The following is a 17,092-nucleotide window of genomic DNA, read 5'->3' as shown; positions in this document are numbered from 1 at the left end:
CTGTGTATAAAAAAATGACTCTGGTAGAAGTACTGATTCAACTTCTTTACTCAAGTAAAGTAAGAAAGTACAGGCTTTGAAATGTACCCAAAGTATAAAAGTCAAAAGTATCCCTCTGAAGGACATTTCTACCAGCCATTTCTGTACAAAGCTAACTGAACATAAGGTTAGTTAGATAGTTGATTATTGAATCTCACTCCCAGGACGTCAAACACCGACATTTTGGGTTGGTAAAGCTTCCCGAGGACAGCGTCAAAGTGAGAAAATAAAAAAAAAAAACAGGCAGATGGCTGCAGGGTCTCTGCAGATACAGCCACCACACACACCTCTACTAGCTCATAAGTGATGATTGAAAGTGATTGTGTTTATACGAGTCTATGCATTGTTTTGGAAAATGTTGCACATTATGCCTTGAAACCATTCTAACCTTCTGTCTTTTTATGTCTTTTACATTGTTTCGTCTTGCTACGTCTGCCATGAGTGATACGCACTGACAGATTGAAAGCAGTCTTGTGATGTTGCGTGTAATGACACAAAATAAAAATAATCGATTATTACCCTTAAATGATTTAAAACTTAAGCAATGAACATTTGAGAATATAAGGACCATGAAGTACAGATATGTGTTAAAATGTAGGGAGTGACAGTCAATACTCAAGTAAAGTACAGGTACCTGAAAAATCTGCTCAAGAACAGAACAGTTACTTCCCACCTCTTCATGTCTCCATGTGTAAATATAAAACTATTTTAACGGAATCTGATCACAGAATGTATAACATGAGATTTCAAATGATTATATAGGTGCATGTCATTAAACATTCAGATATGTACAGTGCATGTTGTACAGAAGTCCCAATTATTTACATTTTCACATTAATTACAGTTTCTAGGTATGTGTGCTTGAATGCATCATTGTGTATTTACTAAAAATTATGAATAAATCTAAATGAATTGTTTCCCATCATATAAAGTCTTATTGCATTGAACCATTACTGGATTTATTCTTCTCCTGAGGTGAGCTGTTTGCAGTGCTGCTGCAGTAAAGCCTCCACCTCTCCTCTTCGGGCCAGGCTGTTGGCTTTGCCTTGGAAGCGTCCGTTCTTTCCTGCTCCCTTCCCCTGGAGAATCTCCAACACCCTGCAGAGCACAGAAAATCATACAATACCAACCTACATCGAGGTTTTAAAGGAAGAGTTAGATTAAATATGTGGCGTTGTCTCTTACCGTGGTCCCAGCTCTGCCACTGGTCCACTGGGTCCGGCCAGTACAAACAAACCAGGTCCCTTCTCCTCTCCGACAGTCAGGAAAACCAAAATTTCCTAAGAGCAGACAACATGAAGCTTAAGAAAAATATTTAACTGCTAAAGCTGAGATCTAAGCAGTCATGATAATCATCTTACCTCAGTGTTTAGTTCATTGGCAATGATATTCATGAACTCGTTGTCCCCCTCTTTTCTGTTGAAAGAGAAAGAGACGCCATTTTATTTCTGTAATACTCATATTGATGCTTGACCGGGTCTCCCTACAGATGTCTCCGTCATTGTTGCAGGGCTTTTCATGGTGTTTAACATCAGGGTGAAGTATAATGCTAAGAGTCTCTTACTTGTGCAAGCTGAAGAAGTTGCCTCTCTGGGGGTCGTTCTTAAAGGTCTGAGCAATGAGGACAGCCATGTCTCGTAGCAGGCTCAGGTTAGTCTGCACAAGATATGTTGATTAGGGAGTCTGTCTATAAATATATGTGATTAAAAACTGTCAAAATGGAAAGATTCTCTAATGGCGCCCTCTTCTGGCCAGCAGCAGGAAGTTTATTGACAGCTCAAACACAAACAGCACGGGCGGCGAGTGAGCACCTGGCAAAGAAGTCACCGATTAAATGTTCTTACTTTCTGCAGCAGCTTTGCAGACTTCTGCAGCTTGTCGACCGCCTCCACGTGCTCATCAGGTCCGGTTCTGTTAAAAAATGACAGGATTTTTCCACTTAAAAAACCTTATTAAAAAGCTGAAACCACATTTTGTGATACTATGATGATAAAGGCTTACGTACTTCAGCAGAGACACAAGCGATCGCTCTGTGCTGAAGCTTTTCTCAGCATACTTCAGCACCCTGTTTCCTGCCAGGAAGATCAGGTTGGTTTTGTTTTTCTTTCCTTTCTCAGTTCCCAGCAGCTTTATTACCTTAAAATTCAGATAAATACAATCACCAGTGGTACACTTAATCTTATAAATATTATACATAAATGTGTATAAAGTGGGTTACACTTCCACATATATAGAAGTTATATAAGTGATTGTGTGTCTACATGCGTGAATGATCTCGAACCTGTAAGTGACTGAGGTTAGACACGTGGGTTCCACAGCACATGTTGGCATCAATGCCCTCGATATCAATGATCCGAATGGGCCCGGCATGGTCGTCTGGCAGCCCTCGACTCCTCACCTGGTTCACACACACACACACACACACACACACAACTCATGTAACACACTGTACATGTAAAATCTCATGTAGAATAGATGAAGTACATTTGACCTTTTTTATGTGATGAAAAATATCTAAAACTTTGACTTTTGAGCCATTGATCGGACAGAAAGAGGACTGCATTACGTCAGTATCTGCACCTTTTCTACAGCAGGATCATCTATAGAGAGAAGCTGAACATTCACAGGGACATGGGCCCTGATCTTTTCATTTACGACTTCCTCCAAGGTCTGCAGCTGAGCAGCCTTCACAGAGGGAGTGTCCAGTTCAATGGTGCTTCTCTGACGCCCCAGTTCCCTGGAAAACAAAAAAAATAATGATAACATTGAAGGGAGGTAAACCCACACGTTTTTACGGCTACAGTGAAAGGAATCTGTGCAGCGGTGATTTTTTACCAGGATGTGGTTTTGTATCCAAAAAGTGCTTCTGCCAAAGCTGTGACCAAATGTTGACCTAAGAGTCAGAAAGAAAGCAATCGTAGCTTAATGACAACACATTCCATTCTGAGCATGTACAACAGTCCCTTACCTTCTTTGTTTAGTGTATCTCACCTGAGTGTTGCTGCATGTGGTCAAACCTCCTCTCCCAGTCCACCTTCACCTGCACCTGCTGACCTTCCTCCAGAGCTGAGCTCACAAAGTGTACAGCTTCGGGCCCCTGCCTCGTCACCCTCACAACTGAGACATCTCCAATCAGCCCATGATCATCTGGCTGGAGGAAGACAACACAACACATGAAAATGATCTGAGTAATATCTCATAGTATGGGCTTACGTATTACTTCTGGCACAGAATAGCAACATGAAGATTAATGGACATACCTGCAGCAACCACTGGTAAGACTAGCTTGATGTGGACACTGATTTAGAGGAGCATTATTTTGAAAAGCCAGCTTACCTGGCCGCCTCCTTCAGGAAACAAAATGGTGTCTTGGAGCTTCACATTAAAACCCTTCAGAGTTTCTTTCTTCCCATTGACTTCATGTTTGAGCTCCGCTGGGCAGCAGGATACTACAGAGGTGACAAACTACGAGAAAGGAAAAATGTAATGAAAACTGTAAACTTACATTAAAGGTCAGCTGCAAGTGAATGCATCTGGATTCAGTTTTATATTAAAGCTTTGTATCAAATGCGTGCATTTAAACTACTACATACGTACATAGTATAAAAGAAGGGGAAAAAATCCAAATGTTATTTATTTGTTAATTAACAAATGTACATTGCCCTCCATAAAGTAGCTGGAGAGTAGTCAGTTACAGTGGGTAACTAGTTAAGTTAGTGCTGCCACTGTAGTTAGCTACCATGCTAATCACTACAGCAGTGAATGAATGCTGCTTTTACGTCAGGTGTTTTCGCATGCAACTAAACAGTTCAGCCCTGATAAACTGTCCTGAAGCACTTTCATACCTCTTTCATATAGCAGTCTCGTTGACACTGAAAAGCCATTTTGGAGTGTTATTATGGAAAAAGTGTCCCTGAAAGCACCATGAATGGAAACAACACGAGTCAACTGACTGACAGCGTCAGCCCAGTACGGCAAGCAACGTAGTCCAAACTTCATTAGTACGACTTTGGTTGGTTGCGACTTGTTTCTTTCTTTTAATGAAATGTCTTGTAAATATTAGACGGAAAGACACGCATACGCTTTAAAGGGAAAGATAACTTTAAACTTTTACTTCCTTTGTGCCAAAATAAATAATTTCAAGCGAAGCATAGAGCAAACATTTGAAAATATAAAAAGAGAAAAAGGTAAATATATCTTAAAATTGAATAATTCTGAGTTACTCCAAATATCTTTTATGCATTATTACCTCTAAAAAAAAAGTTTTCATATCAGCATATAAGTCGAAACTGATATATCTGTAATGGGCCAATAGTGACCCACTGATATATTGATCAGGCTCTACTAAATACATACGTACATGAGATATGAGCTATTAAACATGTTGATGGAATGAAATGAAAAAAAACATGTAAAATCTTGGTGACATTAACAAGTTATGGCTTTTATGTTTATTTATTTGATATGGACATCACAAATACATTGAGACTGTTCCAGTGGACAGACCAGATGCTTCGCTTGGGTGTGTTTAGCACATGTGCTAATTTTCAACACCAGTCCATAGGCGGCTATTCTAAAAGTACAGAGCATATTATCAACAGTATGAGATAGAACCAAGTGCATGACACAACATCACAACAGTAGCATACTAATCTAAAAATACAGAGCACAAGATCAACGAAAGGAGATTGAGCAAACAGAAATCATAATCGTAACAATAATAATAGTAACAATGAAAAAGTCCATATTTATACATGTGAGCATTGTTGTTTTGCTTTTAGCCATGCTTTTAGTCCTCTGTTAAAAGAGTTTGTATCAGTCTCCAGTTTCAGGTGAGTGGGTAAAGTGTTCCATAGGTTAACTCCTTTTACTGAGAAGGCAGACTGTCCAAATGATGTTGTACACTTGGGAACAATGCAGTCGCCATTGTAGGAGGCTCGTGTGTTTACTTGGCTTGAGCTACAGCGTCTTTTTATCAGTGCAGAAAACAGGGGTGATACACAGTTATGAAGACATTTAAAAACCAGTCTGATGTTACAGTAAATTATAAAGTTTTCAAATGCATGTATTTGTAGAGCTGTACCAACAAGAGTGAAGAATGAATGAAAGAAAATGGTATCCTTACTGCTGTTTACTGCCATCATCATGGAGTTACCGAAAGAAACAACCAATCCAACCCTATAAAACTATTAACATAGAAGATATTACCCCATATAGAAACCCCCAAGCACCATATTAGAATGCCTTTCAAACCATTTTTTATTAAAATTGACAATTATGTCAGGGTACAGTGGACAACAATGAGTCAATAAATAGTCCCATAGAAAATATCACATATGTAAAAACAGTATTTTGGACAAAAACACATGAAATCATCGGCAAATATTACAAGCTTCAGCATACGTAGGGTTGTCCTCTGTATCCTGAACGATAAAGTTGTACTGGCCTCATACAGGAGAGAGTGTACCGTGAGGCTCAGTCCGACTGAAGGGGAAGAAGGAGAAAGTCAGAAACATTTAAACATTTAAATGATCAATAAAATAATGAGTCTTTGTGTTGTTTTTCTAGTGTACAGTCATACACAGCAAGCCAATTGATAAGAAGGTCAAAGCCTCTAAAACAGAGAGACAGCTGTATCTATTTTTCAATTAGCAATAATCAATTTTATATCTTTGAAAGAAAAAAAAAAAAAGACACACACAAAACACTGGTTATCAATATTACATTTTTAAGTAACCCCCTTACTACTATAGCTCTGCACTTACATCACTGAGATCACCCATGTCTGGTGCTGCTCCTTTATTTCCGGAAGCCATTTCAAGGATCATCTGAAAAAAGATAGGACAAGTGGCAATGATGTGAATATTGCAAAGTACACAAGCAGTCTTCTAAGCTCTTGAGCATTATCAGAGTTTAGTTAATCTCATTATTGGACACATTGCGTGTACTCACATCCGCGTATCTGTCGTACTCTTCCTTCCCTTCATCTTCCTCATGCTCCCAGTCCCTCCAGTTATCAAAGTCGACAGTGATCCAGCTCGGCTGCAAAAAGAAGGAGAAACAACACAATTTTATTCAGCAAAGTAAAGTTTGGTTCATCTTTATACAGTTGCTGGGGTTTCATTGTATTTGCCTCCAGTCAACTTTATAGTACTTTTAGATTCCCATTTACACTTGCAGATCCCAGGTATCAATCCCATGTTTCATATTTAACACACACACACACACACACACACACACACACACTGCTTACCTTAGCTTCATCCCTCTGGAGACGAGGCCATGCGTAGTCAGGCTTCATCTTCCTCAGCAGGACATGTATGGTGCGTTCATGGACTCTTTCTCTAGAGTCCTTTCCATTGTCGAAAGGATAAAAACACACTTAATTTTACCCTCACACTGACACACTGACTACAGTATATCATCATATTATTTAACACATATTATATTTATATTGCTTACAAACGGTTGAACTGTGTCGTAGAAGTACAGCTCATTGTAGATCACATCATCTGTTTGGTTTTTGCAGCTGTTGGGTCAGAGTTGTCAAGGGAAGAATTTAATACAAAGTATAAACAATTTGCAACATTTTATGGCACAGACAACTGTGTACTATATGTGGTTTATGTTACACAAGACCGAGACAGAAAGCATGAAAGTGATTTCACTAGCAGAGAAACAGAATGCCATGCACCGATGATCTTACTCACCATAAAACCATTTTATCTGGCTGGATATCCACCTGGACATCTTTAGGTCTTTGAACCACAAAGTTGATAGTGACATATTTCTTCCTGTCAAACCACAGTGCATGTGCGGGCTGGCTGTTTCAACACAGACACAGATTCAACTATTATACTCATGAAACAAATGTATGAGAAGTTGTATTGGTTTTCTTTCGAAGGTGAAACTATTCATAATAAAGTAAAAAGTGAGGGTTAAAGTGCATGTGTGTCACTTACCTCTCCTCCGGTCTGACAATTTTGGGCTTGTTCATTCTGTTTCTTGTACAAAACTAAATCAGAAACTTCCAGAAAGTAAAAAGCATGTGGCTTCCCTCGGCGTCTGCTCTACTGCAATGACCAGGCCGTGGAGGCTATATATAGAGGAGTTGGTATCAGCTGCCGGGAGATTTGCCTACCACAGCCCCTTCCCCTGCCCTTTATAGCCTGTGAGTGGAAGTCTCGGGAAAACAGATGCATTTTCTGGTTTCACCCCCGACTGGGTGACGAGAAGGTGAAGGTGGGGGCAGGGAGAAACAAAACAGAGAAGTACATGTCAACAAATGGGGCATCTGCAAATGTACATACATAATTTTGAACCATGGAAGTCAAATTTAAATTCTACTTAGTCTTTTTGTGTTCTTTTTAGTTTTAGTGTTATTCTTTGTAGTTTTTCTTGTCTCTCTAAGTTACATTAAAGGGGCACTATGTCGTTTTAGGGAAGAAATCCAAACTCCGAATTTTAATATTTACACAATTAATGAGGTAATAATACAAACATTTATCTTTCATAACTGAATAAACAAGCTGTTCTCAGAGGACAATAAGGTCCCCAGAATACTGTTTGAAGCTAGAAAGGTGGAGGGGTCTGCCACATATAAACAAAGTAAAACAGTCCTTTAAGGTCAGTTTGTTTATTCAGTTTATCCAGTCATGAGAACGAAAATAGACTGTTGATTTAGGTTGTTTAGGCATAGAAAAATCAGTCAATAAAGATTATTCCTCTTCTGATTAAAATGTCTGTAATTTAATTGATGAGGAACTAATTGACCACTGTGGAGGAGGATACATTTTTATTCTATCTTCATCAAGAGAAGTGAGGGAACAAATACAACCTATAAATACATTTGGATTATCTTTTGTTCCATGTAAAAAAGGTCTGTCGTAAGAGTTTTATAGCCTAACACAGATAATAATGGTGTAAAGGTGTCTTGACAGTACAACGCTCTAATTAGGGGTTTAGGAGTAAGACACGGTGTCGCCCCCTGCTGGTCTGGAGGCTCACACACATACATTTCCAACCGGAAATGCAATTCTCTGCTCTGTCTGTGCGGAGAATGTGGCGCGAGAGACCCAGGCAACCCTGTGTACATATAAACTTCTGCCTGTAAAATAATCAATAAATAGTTTTCTGACGTCTTTTTACCCAGCATTTGTGGAATTTCGCTGTTTTTGATTAAAAATCCACCGGAAGTACCGCTCAACAAGGTGAAAATGCCTCGTAGACGACAGGTAAGAACAAATGTAGGTCGCACAAGAGGGTAACGAGCTAACTTAGCACCGATGTGTTCCAGTCATCCGAATGGGAAGGATGTTCCACCATATTCCATTCAAATACCCAACAATTTAGCATGTCATATCATAACATTAGTTGTGCGTACGACCAGTCAACCTACATGCGTTTAAACTATTTCACTGATTTCCAACTGTATTAGTCGTCCTACTTTGCTTCTGTCAACATTTTCAGAAAACACTAAAGTAAATTAACTAGAAATTGGTGGGCGGTAACGAGCAGCTAGCTAAACCAAATCTGAAACTTAACCTCGGGTATTATTGAAAATAAACTGTGCTTCGTGGGTTATATGTCTGCCGTACTGACCAAAAGAACACAATGAATGTTATTATGTCTATAATACGCAACAATACGGTGTTGAAAGACACCGATAAACGCTACATCTGAAACTGCTTGATTTGTTTATGCAGTTTGGTGCTACAGTCTATTAGCCGTATGAGAGAACGGGGCAGCTTAGCTAGCGTTTGCTAACTTGGCAGGCTAAGGTAACAATAATAATAGGTTATGATGTGCTAACCAGGCTTGCTACTTTGTCGTGTAGCTACTACTGTGGCCTGCAACAGTCGCGCTATTTGATTAGTTAGTCGCTGTTAAAAAAGCACCAAATGCTAACTGTAGTAAGATATAGGCCCAACAGTTAGCCGCACAGCTGTTTAACCGGCTACAATCCCGGCTAACAGCGAGCTATCAGCTGTCTGTGGCCTTTCTCTAAGAGCATGATTACAGAGATGGCTGGATTAAAACCAGTGGTCAAACCTGTGAACAGCTGTCGTTGCACAAGCGTCCTGTTGTCCCAGACTTTGGCATGCTGACTTTATGACTCCAAAATCAACAGTTATTAGCAAGCTAACCTCATCGATGGTGCATTTCAAGGCACAGCCCTATCGCTGTCAGTCTAATTGACATGACTGACACATGAGCTTCAAAATGTTTGTACCATGATTATGAAATTTCTGTAGGATGCCTCTAATATCAGTTTTCCCCCCTGACAGAGACATATGCCGGGGAGTGGTTCAGATGGGACTGAAGACTCGGACTCCTCTGCTGAGAGAGAACAGACCAATAGTTCAGAAAGTGATGGGAACATGCACAAGAGACAGCGCCTCACCAGAGCCTCTACTCGCCTTAGCCAAAGCTCTCAGGGTTAGCCAACACGTCCTGAAAATGAAATATAAAGCTTTAACAGTGTTCTTCATCTCAGCTGTGTAGTCAACATGCTGCTTTGACTCCTGTTGCTTTAGATACTCCGGACTTGAAGCGAGCCGCGGACCACGATGAGTCTCCACCACTGACGCCAACTGGAAATGCCCCCTCCTCTGAATCTGAGCTGGACATCTCCAGCCCCAACGCCTCGCATGATGAGAGCCAGTCCAAAGACCAAGCCAACAGAGACTCAGATAAGGACCTCTCCCACCGACCCAAGCGCCGCCGCTGTCACGAGACCTACAACTTCAACATGAAATGTCCTACGCCGGGATGCAATTCACTTGGTAAAAACCTTGCCCTTTTGAAAATGTTATACGTAATTTCATCTAGTCTATTCCTGATTATTAATCTCATTGTATTCTGTGGCATCTTGTGCTATCATAGTGTAATTGTAGCAAACTTAATTTCCTTCTTTACTCAATTTGCCCAGGACACCTCACAGGGAAACATGAACGTCATTTTGCTGTATCAGGCTGCCCACTTTACCACAATCTCTCTGCTGATGAATGCAAGGTGAGTATCTTGAAAAAACCATCGTAGCTCTATTTATCATATTGATTGCCTGATGATAAATTTCAGTTGCTTGTCCACTGTTAGTAGCTATGATTAGGATATCCAACAGTGTTTACATCATTGTCTTGATGTATGTTTGTCCGGGTTTTACTTTTGTTTGCTTCCTTCCTTTGTTTTTCCCTTCATGATTAATGAATCTGTCTAATATTGATATCTTACATAATGCCTTTTGGGTGTTTATATGAATTCAATCGTCAGTTTGATTAATGGATATTTAATATCACAATCAGACACACCAGTGTAGAACTGTATTTATTTAATTAACCTATAGAGTAGTATGGTAATATTCAATTAAACTGTCCAGTCTGTAACAAGGACTTAGACAAAAAAATTACAAGATCCTAATCGTACAACAGTGAAATAATTCTGAGAAGGACAAGATGCAGCTCAAACTGTCAGAGAGAAATAACAAGACTTTTTTTTTTAACACAGACTCTAATCCTTTTACTACTCTTCATTATAGGTCAAAGCTGTCAGCCGTGAGAAACAAGAAGAGGAGGTGAAGGCGCAGGAAGAAAGCAACTCTCGCCATGCAACTCGACACCAGGTAGCCTCTTCTTGAAATTATTGGCATAACATTAATAAGGTAGCATACAAATGTTATTGTAGACTGCTGCAGAATTGCTTACTGCTTTGATTAATGTGCCAAAAATAGATATCAAATACCGATGACATTTGTTATTGTGCCAGTCTGATATCACTGTGCAAGTTCATGTATTTATATATCTTGATTTTCAGACGCCAACATCAAAACAGAGCAAATACAAAGAGCAGGTGGCTGAGTTGAGGAAAGGGCGAAACTCTGGGCTTCAGAAGGAGCAGAAAGAAAAGCACATGGTACGTCACTGGCTCGCTAACATGCAGTTGTTCACCACTTGTCACTATTCCAGCTGGCACTCTGTTGGTGTGTTTGTATATCGGATTATATATCATCTTATCTCTATTCCTCTCTCTGTGTGGTCCGCAGGAGCATCGGCAGGCACACGGCAACACAAGGGAGCCTCTGCTGGAGAACATCACCAGCGATTATGACCTGGAGCTCTTCAGGAAAGCCCAGGCTCGTGCATCTGAAGATCTGGTACTGAGCTATTGCACATCTCCATCAATGTCACTCTTGTATCAAAATATTATTATTGCTACATTCTTCAGTACTTCCTATCCTGAATGGCCAATAAGAGCCAATTCTCAGTATATTAGCACAACAGTTTTTGCTGGACAATCTCACAGGTTAGGCCAGAAGTTAACACCATGTCTTCCCTCCTGCAGGAGAAGCTGCGTATCCAGGGTCAAATCACAGAGGGCAGCAACATGATCAAGACCATCCTGTTTGGCCGCTACGAGCTGGACACCTGGTACCACTCACCCTATCCTGAGGAGTATGCACGTCTGGGTCGCCTCTACGTCTGCGAATTCTGCTTAAAGTACATGAAGAGCCAGACCATCCTCAGGCGACACATGGTGAGCGGCAAAGTGAAATTTCACCACACAACCTAATTGTCACGGCAACTATTTTTCATGTCTATTCATGACATGTCTGACCAACTGACTCATGGTTGATAATCACATTTATAGACTGGGTTTTCCATAATTTAGAAATGATCAATTTGATTGGTTTTTATCTTAATTTCTCCAGACATTTAGAGAACGTATTTGGCAAATAACTGTTTGTTATTTATACTACATATCAGGCCTGTTAACAATACACTTAAAATATATGTTCATACTTGCTGAGTTCTTTGGGAATAATGCTGATTTGTTTTTGTTGTGTTTCTTTTCAGGCCAAGTGTGTGTGGAAGCATCCTCCAGGAGACGAGGTGTACAGAAAGGGGTCTATATCTGTGTTTGAAGTCGACGGCAAAAAGAATAAGGTAAGGAGACACACATCACGTAAAGTTTCTGCTTTCTTGTCAGTATTAAGAGATTGCTTACATATACATCTGTAAAGCAATATAGTGACACCTTACTTTTTTAGACGATTAAATAAATAACTATAACAAATTAAGTAAGTGCCTTTTTATCCGCAGATCTACTGCCAGAACCTTTGTTTACTTGCCAAGCTCTTCTTGGACCATAAAACCTTGTACTATGACGTAGAGCCTTTTCTCTTCTACGTCATGACCGAGGCTGACAACACTGGCTGCCATTTAGTGGGATACTTTTCCAAGGTAAATCGAAGAAAAAAAAACAAGTTTAGATTTATGGTGTGTATACAACAATAATTAAGGGCATAAATTCTATTTTTGTATCCAGAAGCAACTGCAATGTTTTCCATTTTTTTAATCACTTCAAGGAGAAGAATTCCTTTCTAAACTACAACGTATCCTGTATCCTGACAATGCCACAATACATGAGGCAAGGCTTTGGCAAGATGCTCATTGACTTCAGTAAGTATAATGTTCACTGATTTTTTATTTTTTCATTTTTCTCTCGTTTTGTCAATTGTTTACTGAGCCAAAAATGATTAAAATTGGTATTGACTATCCTAATATTGGGATAATTCAGTAAAGCAGAATACTCAGTGTAAAATATGTTATTTCACATACACTAAAAACGAATATCTCAAACTAAGACGTTGATGCGTCTGTTTGGATCTGTTTTATGTCTTTAATTTTATTGAAAATGATCATCTTAAGGTGTAGGGGTAACGTTTTCTTGAGCTAAATCTTCCTTTAAGTGAAGCTGTTGTATCATATAATGGAGAATATTTCTAATGTAAGCTTTAATTAGCTAATCTTCATCCTGGGCTTTTGCATTAGATTGTATGAGACATTAAAGTTGTTTGTGACTTTATGATTCCCCTTCTGTACGTTTATCCACTAGGTAAAGCACATTATGCAGTTTGTGTGTAGATTAATGCGCCACTGCTAGATTTGTCACCTCAGATTTATTCTTGACTAAACTGTCTGTTTAAATTAGATTTTTTAATTGAAATTAATGTTATTTAAATAATAATGTAGTCTGTACATAGACATCTCTTGCTGACTGCCCTCTGTGTTTTGTTCAGGCTACCTGCTGTCCAAAGTGGAGGAGAAGGTGGGCTCACCAGAGAGACCTCTGTCTGACCTGGGCCTCATCAGTTACCGTAGTTACTGGAAGGAAGTGTTACTGCGATACATGTACAATTTCCAAGGCAAGGAGATTTCTATCAAAGGTGAGTGAGAAGACACAGAATTCAAGCAGGCTGCCGGCAGTTGCTGTTGGAAAAGGTTTATTAACACATGAAAAGATTGTCTTGAACAAACACATGCATATACAGAACTTATTGACTGTTATATACGTTTTCTTGATCCACAGAGATCAGTCAGGAAACAGCCGTTAATCCGGTGGACATTGTGAGCACCCTGCAGTCTCTGCAGATGCTGAAGTATTGGAAGGGAAAGCACTTGGTGTTGAAACGACAGGTAAGATACCAGCCTGTTATTCTTTAGTAACACTTTTATTCTTGTATATTGTCTCTCTAAATAACATAGAATCTCCTGATGGTAATGAAAAGTTGCATCTGAAGTATAGTCACGCTAATCCAGTCAAACAAATATTTAACTAGGATGGATATGAGTACATTTTATATACCCCATATCTATTGCATTTTTCCAGTTGAATGATTATAATACCTAGTAATCAGGGTTTCCGCAGGTTGTTAAACATTCTTAAAATGTCTTAAATTTCTAAATATTAAGCCTTTAAAGTCATGAAATGGCACAAAAACATTTTATACTTTATACTCACACTTAAAATGGCAAAAGTAAGTGTTGGCAGGTTAATGCAACTCACTTTAATAAACATATTCCTTCATAAATCTGTGGTGGACTAAAACTGCCAAAATAAAGAAATAGATTACTCATTTAAAAAAAGTAAACATGCTGTTCAATGCATCAAAAATAAAAATAAACATTGCCTGTCTATTGATTTACTTTTGTATTAATTCCCCTATTTATTTAATATGTTTTACCATTTTATTTATTAATATATTTATTCATGTGTAAATAATTTAGTTATGTGTTAAAAATGTATTTATTTATGTGTTAACTTGCAAATGCAAAAGAGAAAAGAATACAGAAATAAATGCGCAAATAAATATACTTGAAAATGGATAAATGAATAAATAAAATGGAAAATTAAATACAGAAGTAGAAGTAGTTTGTCAATTTATATAAAATTTTATGAATGAATAAATGCCCATTTTAATTTTTTATGCATTAAATAACATCTAATTATTTATTGAGCCATTTATTCTGTTTTGATTTTGTCAATTTCAGTCTTCCACGATAAATTATTCGAAAATGATCTCAAATTGTCTTTTGCATTTAAGTGTCTGATACCTGTAGACACCCTGAATAATAGTGCAGTGTCATCCCTGTATTTGACCGCCCAGTTTGTTACTTTATTCTTCCTCCCAGGACCTGATCGATGAGTGGAAAGCGAAGGAGATAAAGCGAGGCAACAGCAACAAAACCATCGACCCCAGCTCACTTAAATGGACCCCTCCTAAAGGCACATAAGCACTAAGATCCTCAGGCTACTGAATGAACTCACCTGCAGCCTCACCAGCCACAAGTAGCCTAGACCTACAAACTGTCAATAAAGACCAGTGTTCCTTCTTTCTTTACTGTTTTTAGCCTGCTTTTTTTTACTTTTATATTTTACTTTTGTTTATATTTTAAACACCGTACGTTCCAAGTCCGATGACTCCTGATTTAAACATTGTCAGACCGTAGAGAATTTATTCATCCTGTATGTTTTAAAAACTGCCTGCGTCTACTAAGCTTTGAATGTTAAATGATAAATGGTCCAGTGTGGTGGATAAAATGAATGTTTTGCTTTGCTCATGCAAAAAAAAGAAAATACATACCTACATTTGGCAGCATTTACAGGCTGTCATTTTTATTTCATTCAAGAAATGTGCATTTTGAAGATGGTAGCTGTTTTTTTTTTGGGATAAATACAGTAATTGTTGGCATGAACTGAATAAGCAGAGTGTATTTTGAGGAGTGTGATGTATGGTAGCGCCTTCTTTGGTTGGTGTAAAATTGTATAGATCATATTAAAATGTATTTCTTTTCTCTAGCTCCATCAATACAGGATTTGGACCCATTCCTCCGATGAACCTGCCAAAAAAAACAGAATAATAGATTTTAAAAATGACGACAATACCACTGTAAGAATGCACACAGAAATAAAACAACCTCAGGTTTTTATACTGATACAATCATACCCTGCTTGTGTGGTTTCTCCGAGACATCGAGGGCAGTGGTTGTTGCAGATGGAATCATTCTGTTTAAAGATTCTGTAATACACAGAAAACATTTTAATGGGACTGTCTTTGCTTTGTAATTTGAATCCTAGCTGTTAAATGTGTGTTAGCAATTTGATATTTTTAATATCAATAAAGCTGCCTTGATATTTTGAGACAAGATTTTCTTGGGTTTTGTGCTTACCGCCACTGGAAATGCTTCTTCCCATCAGACCCACAAACATCTCTCCTTTTTTTCCTACAAATGTGAGAAAGATGCACATGTTTACAAAGTAGCAGATTCATGATTATGTTTCCAATAGGTTCTTTAGGTATCAGCAGTCAAATCAGTTGAAGTTAACAGGCATTTGATGTTTGAAGAGAAGAGCTGCGACAATTAGTCCAAAAACAAAAACAATTGCTAAATGTTTTGAAAACAAGTGATGGAGTGATATTTCAAGTAAAATGTTTTACTAATTGTTTACATTTTTAGTCCTAGCTTCTTAAATATAGGATTTGCTTCTTTCCTCTGTCCTTTATGATAGAAAATGATAGGTTTTTAGGTTTTTGACTGTTGGTCGGACAAAAAAAAAGGCATAATCTAGATTCATTTTTCCCAATTTTTTGAGATTTTATAAACTAAACGATTGATCATGAGTATAACTGACAAAATCAAGCAGTGATGAAATGAATTGCTAGTTGCAGCCGTATTAGAAAATGTTTGCATTATTATATTATACAGCTTGAAAACATTAAGCTACTTACGTCTGTTTACTTGAAAAGGTTTCTTTGTACCTGAGAGAAAAAAACAAAACAAAGTTACTAGTGTTTTTCTAATATATCAGTTCATTCATATTCCCACAGCAGATAAACTTTATAACGAGCCTTAGAAAAACATTTAAAAACCCAAAAAACACTTGTTGCATGTTGTTTTTTATTTAGAGATGAGGTTAGAGGCCACCTGAGCGTTTCCCCATGAGTCCATAGAAGCGAAGGGCTTTTGCTCTTTTCATCAGACTGACCATCGGGTGGGTGAGAGCTGCCTCCAGTGACTCATCCTGACAGGAAAGATCCATAACATGTTTGATTTTCATCATAGTAAATCAAGAAAAAATGGAAATTAGTACACTTTTTTTTTTTTTTTTTTTTTTTTTTACAATATTGAGAATTTAATCTGTAGTCTGTATTCTCTGAAATTTCTAATAAAAACATGAAATTACTGATGATGCTCACCTGCCAGTCTTCAGGTAACCCTCTCTCCTCGTCCACAGTGAAGGACAGTTGCACCAGTGCACAAAAAGTCACAACAGCAAGCTGGATCTTCCAGTTATCCATTTCTGGGTCACAGAAAAATGTTTTGCTCTTTGTCCCTTCAAACAAAAATGTAATTTTTTAGCTGAAAAACCTAAAAATTAATAAAAAAATGGATATTTGGCAATGTGCTTCAGTTCTGTCTGCCTCAACTGTACCCAGGGTGCATTTATACCTCTTCACCCCGGGCTGCTAGACCCCTCCTCTCCAAACATGATTACGCACATGTCTCCATTGCATTTGAAAATACATTGTTTTGGATTACGATATCTTTTTACCTCACATGTTCAGTATTGTGAAACCATTAAATATTAAATAGATGATTAATCAAGATGACATTGTTTTCAGTGGAAAAATCTATATTTCTTCAGTTTTTCTACAGTTGGAAGGATTATGTCACCCAAACATTTACGAGCAGTGTTAAACTCTAAGAAGAAG

At 38.2% G+C, this 17,092-nt stretch overlaps 4 protein-coding genes across 4 annotated transcripts; 1 reads left to right on the top strand and 3 right to left on the bottom strand.

Annotated features, from left to right (window-relative positions):
• Positions 1-32: 32 nt before the first annotated feature.
• aarsd1 (alanyl-tRNA synthetase domain containing 1) lies at positions 33-4,002 on the bottom strand. Its single transcript, XM_084342722.1, has 12 exons — positions 3,885-4,002; positions 3,376-3,504; positions 3,031-3,190; positions 2,875-2,932; positions 2,620-2,776; positions 2,321-2,437; positions 2,045-2,175; positions 1,884-1,950; positions 1,604-1,695; positions 1,401-1,455; positions 1,225-1,319; positions 33-1,137 (listed from the first exon to the last, which is right to left on the bottom strand). The coding sequence occupies exons 1-12, from the start codon at positions 3,921-3,923 to the stop codon at positions 999-1,001; spliced, it is 1,239 nt and encodes a 412-aa protein (XP_084198848.1). The 5' UTR covers positions 3,924-4,002; the 3' UTR covers positions 33-998.
• A 460-nt stretch (positions 4,003-4,462) lies between these two features.
• ptges3l (prostaglandin E synthase 3 like) lies at positions 4,463-9,210 on the bottom strand. The gene is made up of 8 exons (XM_084341532.1): positions 9,091-9,210; positions 7,002-7,260; positions 6,750-6,863; positions 6,502-6,568; positions 6,293-6,391; positions 5,992-6,081; positions 5,805-5,867; positions 4,463-5,523 (listed from the first exon to the last, which is right to left on the bottom strand). Exons 2-8 carry the CDS (start codon positions 7,034-7,036, stop codon positions 5,515-5,517), a joined length of 477 nt encoding a protein of 158 aa, XP_084197658.1. The 5' UTR covers positions 7,037-7,260; positions 9,091-9,210; the 3' UTR covers positions 4,463-5,514.
• On the top strand, positions 8,099-15,526 carry kat7b (K(lysine) acetyltransferase 7b). Its single transcript, XM_084341531.1, has 14 exons — positions 8,099-8,273; positions 9,327-9,477; positions 9,576-9,824; positions 9,971-10,053; positions 10,577-10,660; positions 10,852-10,950; positions 11,081-11,191; positions 11,380-11,571; positions 11,892-11,981; positions 12,138-12,278; positions 12,404-12,497; positions 13,118-13,264; positions 13,408-13,514; positions 14,511-15,526. Exons 1-14 carry the CDS (start codon positions 8,256-8,258, stop codon positions 14,610-14,612), a joined length of 1,668 nt encoding a protein of 555 aa, XP_084197657.1. The 5' UTR covers positions 8,099-8,255; the 3' UTR covers positions 14,613-15,526.
• On the bottom strand, positions 15,184-16,689 carry LOC311250035 (uncharacterized protein; the record flags this gene model as incomplete). The annotated part of the gene is made up of 6 exons (XM_084341533.1): positions 16,577-16,689; positions 16,305-16,401; positions 16,109-16,138; positions 15,549-15,602; positions 15,326-15,397; positions 15,184-15,218 (listed from the first exon to the last, which is right to left on the bottom strand). Exons 1-6 carry the CDS (start codon positions 16,676-16,678, stop codon positions 15,184-15,186), a joined length of 390 nt encoding a protein of 129 aa, XP_084197659.1. The 5' UTR covers positions 16,679-16,689.
• Between the last annotated feature and the right edge of the window lie 403 nt (positions 16,690-17,092).

Source organism: Pagrus pagrus (genome assembly GCF_965226575.1).
Source record: "Pagrus pagrus genome assembly, chromosome: 21".
NCBI classification, from domain to species: Eukaryota; Metazoa; Chordata; class Actinopteri; order Spariformes; family Sparidae; genus Pagrus; species Pagrus pagrus.
The sequence above is the reverse complement of the archived record's forward strand: the minus strand, read 5'-3'. Positions and strand labels throughout refer to the sequence as shown.